The following is a 6,202-nucleotide window of genomic DNA, read 5'->3' on the forward strand; positions in this document are numbered from 1 at the left end:
TTCAACCAACATATTGATAATGACCATGCAACTTTGCTCTCTCAAAGATCAATAAACTTTAATTTAACACTTGGCATTGGAAGATGTTTTAAACTYCCAAAATAAACAAAACAACCAAAAACAATAAATAAAAGTAAAAGCCACACACAACAGAAACCAGAAATAAAATGAATTATGTAAACAAAACAACTCATTTGAATTTATCATGTGATTAAYTGGTTTAYAGATTATTGTGACAGGCTTATGTATAACAAATAAATACACAATACAGATTTTAAAAAGTGGTATATGTTTTTTTTTTACCTTATGTAGCATAATGGCTACAAAAACAATGAGCTGGACGCTGGTCTGAGAYGTTGAGGCAGCCGCTCCTAACGCCACGCCGTCAGCTGGAAACAAGGGTCAACACAGCATCCGAGTCCATTTAGTCGATTCAAATCATCAAAACTGAAACTTCAGAAGTGTAAATTACAGCTGCAAGATTACTGGGAAAAGTAAAGATATCGCTTTACAGTAAACCTTCCCTTTATTAGCCYATGGGAAGCTCATAAGTAGTTCATGGATATGTTAATTCATCTTTCAACACTTTATAAATCAGTAATAACCGTTTATTATGCATTAATTAAGGGTGAGAAGACAGACAGAATCCACCGGCGTTTTTCTACTAAACAACCTGTAAGCACAACAAGCAGTTATAATTTTTTTTATTATGTGGTCTCCATGTTTAATTAATGCATAATAAACAATTGATAATGATTTATAAAGTGTTTGACTGGATAAGATATAGATAAACTATTTATTAGTCATAAATAGGGGAGTCTTATTGTAAAGTGGTACCGAAGTGGAAATAATCACYTTCGAACATCTGCGTCTTTGACAGAAGATGAATTGTCGACTTACCTGCAGCATGGACTACAAGTCCCAGAGTAGTGGTGATTTTCGAGCTGTTGACTCTTCCCGACTCTGGATCTGAGATGGACAACAAAAACATATCTGCTTTTAGAAGACAAACTGGCACAAACGATCACCTCTGTACATTTTCATCAAACGTTAGCTGCTTTGACTCGCCGGCGTTTCATCTTGCTGACCTTCAGAGTTGTGAACGTGAGAGCTGCCTATCTGGTCCACCAGCAGCATGAAGACGAAGCCCAGCACCAGGGAGACGCCGATGCAGGCGTGCAGCTGCTCGTGGCCGTGCTCGTGTTTCCCCGTGGCGTCCAGAGCCGCCACCACTTCCACTTTGGCCTCMGACACTTCGGCCGCCCCGGCTTGACTGTGACTGTGGTGAGCGCCTACGGGAAGGAAACGCGGACRGACCGGTAAACGTCAAACGTAGGCAAGCGATGGGGTCAAAACTGCACAAGAAGCACCTCGGATTAAATTCAGCGAAAGTAAGAACTGGAGAAATGGAAGTAGAAACGTATTTTTAAAAACAGGCAGTCGTTGGTGTTTTGTTCTCCATAGTCAGCTGAACTTTACTCTGCTTGACTAAGACCTTACACAAAGGTCAAAATATCTGCAAGGAAATTTGCAATATTTGCGATTATGYACCATGTTAACTTGGCAAGTAAAGGCAACAAACACTGCCACCTGCAGGTCGGAGTGAGCAGTCTCTTAAACCCGATGTTTCTGACCATTTTTGCATCATGCATCAGCACAAAAGAATTAAATTAAATAAAAAAATTAAATGCGAGAATCTGCTGATTTTGCATGAATTTCTACCTTCGCGGAATCACAAAAACCTGGAGGACCCGATTGACATAACTTGGTGTTGGGAGTCTAGAGGGCACAACACAAACACAGGAGTGTTGCAGGAGTGTCCTGCAAATACCTGCTGTCTCTCCACAAGGGAAGACAGAACTTCAACAATAACTTTTTTTTTTTTGCGCTCTCATAAACCTGACTTCATTTTAAAAACTTCCTGACTTTATCCCTGATATGCTTCTTGTTTCTATAATGTTTGTTCAAAGACTGAGAATAAGCTGGAGAAGATGCATTTTACTCAGTAGGTGAYTTCTGAAGGCATGTGGACAAACAGGATTGTGTTTCAGAGTAAAAGGAAAGCTGGGTAACAGATTCGCAGCACTTTTTTCTGATATATTTTTATGTTATTTTCCTTCCACTTTGTGCTGCTTTGCCCGTTAACATACACTGAATTATGTGCCATCATTACAAAACGTGGAAATCATTCCAGGRGGATGAACACATTGCAAATCAAAGTCTAATGGAATAAAAAAAACCTCTAAACTGAGACTCAAACTGATAAAGATGTCCGAAATCGCACATGTTTGGACACTAAAGGTCGTTTTTGATGTAGCCTGTCCATCAAAAAGCTCCGTATTAATTTCAAATAACTTTCTTCTGTTTTTACCGCTTCGGATTGATGTGCTTTACTAGAAAAAGTTGAGTTTTTTCACTTTCAAAGCAGCAAATGTTTCTATAAAAAGCTCCAAACTGCTTGTTTCGTTCCTTTAAAATAAAATCAAACACGTAAAACGTCAAAGAACAAATAATGTGACCCGCTAATTAAACCACACAGAACATACTTTTGTTGTGGTTCTTAAAGTAAAAAGCCCCTTTTGGCTCTGACATAAATGGTGCCGAGACAGAGTAATGATTTGAGGACAATCGTCCCAACTGCGTTTTAATCTGGTTTCATAGATAACGGCYGTGGAGCCGGGGAAGCATCGACAGCTTGATCTCAACATTTTAAAGATGTAAATAGTTCATATTGTGCCTGCTAAAGTATGCATCAGGGTCATTTCTCTAAGTATATAATTTTAATATGTAAACAAAAACAAAAAAACACACAAAAAAAAGACTATCTGACTGCAGATTGGAAGTGCCCATCTTTCCAGTATAAACAGAAATTTAAATGTTTCTCTTGAACTTTTGGGGAAGAGATGTTTTTTTCCTGAGAACTTTCTGTAATCAGAAAAAAAATGGCTCAATTCTCAGATGAGTTTTTTTAACAACCAAATAGTTGGTAATTTTATTTTATTTTTTATGGTTTTATGGTATTATTTCAAACATCAACAGATTTTGGGGGATGGGGAACAGAACAATAACTAAACTGATGTTAAAACAGTTTAACAGGCGCTTTAACATCAATCTGCCAGCAGGAACAGAGAAATTAACCACTTTGCTATAATCCTGTGTATTTATATGTAATTRTTCATTGAGATGGCCAATTTTTAACATAAAAATGAGCTTGGAAACAAAAATAAATATGTCATAAAAAAAAGGGACAGCAGAGACTCACGACTCGCGTGGTAGAATCTAATGTATCGCATAAAGTTCACACAAGTTTGTGGTTTCAACAAGTCAAAATAATAAGTTAAAGCTAAAGGAGTCTGAAAGCATTTTTAGCTGCATTCAAAATCCAACTAATTTATTATGTTGGAGACTTTTAGAGTCTGTACAAACTTTACAGTCAATGATGAAAATAATGTAACCCTCTAAGTTCTTATCTTATCACTAGGTTTTATTACAACTAAAACAGCCCGAAACCTGGAAGTAGTGATGGACCCTGACCTGAACCTTCAGAGCCACATAAAGACAGTCACAAAGTCGGCCTTCTATCACCCGAAGAACATCTCCAGGATTAGAGGACTTATGTCTCAGCGCGATCTAGAGAAACTCATCCATGCGTTTATCTTTAGTCGCATTGATTACTGCAACAGCGTCTTCACAGGTCTGACTAATAAATCAGTCAAACAGCTGCAGCTGATCCAGATGCTGCTGCTCGCGTTCTGACTAAAACCAGGAAGATAGAGCACATAACACCAGTTTTAAAGTCCCTACACTGGCTCCTTGTAGCTCAGAATGGTTTAACACCACAATACATTAAAGACCTGTTGTTGTATCAACAACAGGTCTGGTTCTGATTCCCCAGAATCAGAACCAGACCTGATTCCCCAGAATCAGAACCAGACCTGTTGTTGATACAACAACAGGTCTTTAATGTATTTAATGTAACGAGGAGAAGCAGCATTCAGCTTCTATGAGCCACAAATTTGGAACAAACTTCCAGAAAACTGTAAAACAGCTGAAACACTGAGTGCCTTAAAATCTCGACTAAAAGCCCACCTGTATAGAGTTATATTTGAAACGTAATCGATTACGAATTTAATGATGGCACTTGACTTAATGTAATGTTTTGATTGTTGACTCTATGTTGCATGACTCTGTATTTTTGTGTTTATGATGTAAAGCACTTTGAAATGCCTTGCTGCTGAAATGTGCTGTACAAATAAAATTTGATTGATTGATTGATCTACATACAAGCTCATTAGAGTGAAGCCATGCTGACACAAAGTCAGTTCTTGCATGAACATGTGTGATGGGAGACAAACAGGAGAGCACAGAAGCCACTGAGTTAGACTTTCAGGTGGTAACCAGATACTCTACCTTCAAGGATCTCTTCATAAAGTGCGTGGACTCCCTCGGGAATGATAACAGCTAGCGCTGTTCCACAAAGCAGCCCTGCTCCCAGCACGGTGATCAGCTTCAGTTTCTCCTGGGGGAAAAAAAGAAAACACACACACAGTCACGAACAGAACCTCAGCACAAGACAAACACTAATTCATTCAATCGATATAATGATAGGTTTCTGAGGGGGGATCAATACTTTTGGAGCTGAACTTTTCCATTAAAGCTGAAAGAGGTCGTTGTTGCTTTGTTCTAGATTTGTTCGAAACTTACCTCCGAGAAGTTGACAGCAAGAGGTATCGTCCCGGCCACGTAACATCCCACCAACATCGCAAGAGACAGCAGGCTAATCGAGCTAAAATCGTCCATGGCTGCACTTTCCCTTTTCAGCTAGCCTACTGCTAAACCATCAAAGTTAAACTTTTAGCACAGAACCTGAAGCTTTCACGGTTCACCACCATGCCCTGGATGTAGCCACTGCGCAAGAAGGGTTGATAATTTAACAGGAGTCTACGAATAATGGTCTGTCAGACTCCAAAACAAACACAACCAACAGGAACACTGCAGCCTTTTTGGCCTCAAAAGCGACGCTGATGCTAACTAGCTTCAGTTAATATCCGACTCACGGGCTTGACAAACAAACAAAAAAACTGGAATGCTATCACGTCAGCCGTCCATTGTGCTGCTACAAGATGTATCTTTTCCAGTTGGGTGTCTGGTCAAAAATTCTATTGCAACTTCTCGAGGTGTTTAGCAGGAAACAACAAAAAATGCTAACAGAACAACCTCTTGTTTTAGTGCCTGTCAAGTACTTCCGGGTTACAACTCTACCGCGGAGGTTGCCACGTACCTGCGAGACTCGTTGGAGAAAAGATTACATTTAAAGCGATAAAATTTATTTAAAATGTTTTTTATTGTATCTTTGCGTTTTTGAAAAAAAATTACAAATATCTTGAAGGCTTTAAAAATGTTATTTAACATAGGCTATTCATAGTTTATTAATATTTTCATTTAATTAATTTTACAATAAAACATTTACTTTTTTATTTATTTAAAAAGAGTTTTGAATAAATTTGTGAATTCATAAGTCCTGGTCAATAGCTCACCTACACTCATGGGTGTGACCAGGGGTGAAAGTAAGGGGGTACGGCCCTAAAAGATTTAGCGGGGGTAGCAGAACCCTCAAGAGAGGAGCGGCTGTCAGCTGTAAAAAATTAATGGGTTCACTGTGCAGCCGTGAATTCACACACTAATCAGCCGTGACTGATAAGTTTTTCAAGAACAATCTAAAACACGACTTAATCAGTTAAACTTTTTTTCCCATTTTATATTGTTTCTGAACTGTTCGTGCTTTGCTAGAGCAGCGGCGCAATATGTCGACGCGGAAGGTTTTGAGTCGATCTCGGCATCAGGTGACAAACTGGACGTCGCCAGTTTGCTGAGACCAGCACGTCCTCCACTGACTCCTTATCAAAACGTTGGTAACTTTATTAAAGAACAAAAATCAACAAAACGTGTTCAAATTAATGATCCAACAGAAATAATAATCTCAGTATTTATTGTTTCAACAAGGTGTTGCGCAATTCTGTGCGTTTCGGTTCCATTACCAAAATAACCAGCAGAGCAGGAGTTTAAAATTAACTAATCAACCACCGCTGTGTTCATGAGAGGTTTATTAATGATCGTAAAATAAATATAATAAATATAAAGCCTGCAAACCTAAAATCGTAACGGACTGAATGTTGCGTTTTTAAAGTAATCTCTGGTCGGC

At 38.7% G+C, this 6,202-nt stretch overlaps 1 protein-coding gene across 1 annotated transcript in view; it reads right to left on the reverse strand.

Annotated features, from left to right (window-relative positions):
- Positions 1 to 5,267, reverse strand: part of slc39a9 (solute carrier family 39 member 9) — a 9,211-nt gene extending 3,944 nt beyond the window's left edge. The window contains exons 1-5 of the mRNA XM_017302404.1: positions 4,705 to 5,267; positions 4,411 to 4,519; positions 1,089 to 1,292; positions 901 to 969; positions 238 to 389 (exon numbers count right to left, since the gene is read on the reverse strand). Of these exons, the coding sequence (XP_017157893.1) occupies positions 238 to 389; positions 901 to 969; positions 1,089 to 1,292; positions 4,411 to 4,519; positions 4,705 to 4,800 (630 nt within the window). The 5' untranslated portion in view covers positions 4,801 to 5,267. The remainder of the gene's footprint in view (positions 1 to 237; positions 390 to 900; positions 970 to 1,088; positions 1,293 to 4,410; positions 4,520 to 4,704) is intronic.
- Positions 5,268 to 6,202: the final 935 nt, after the last annotated feature.

Source organism: Poecilia reticulata, linkage group LG22 (genome assembly GCF_000633615.1).
Source record: "Poecilia reticulata strain Guanapo linkage group LG22, Guppy_female_1.0+MT, whole genome shotgun sequence".
Classification (NCBI taxonomy): Eukaryota; Metazoa; Chordata; class Actinopteri; order Cyprinodontiformes; family Poeciliidae; genus Poecilia; species Poecilia reticulata.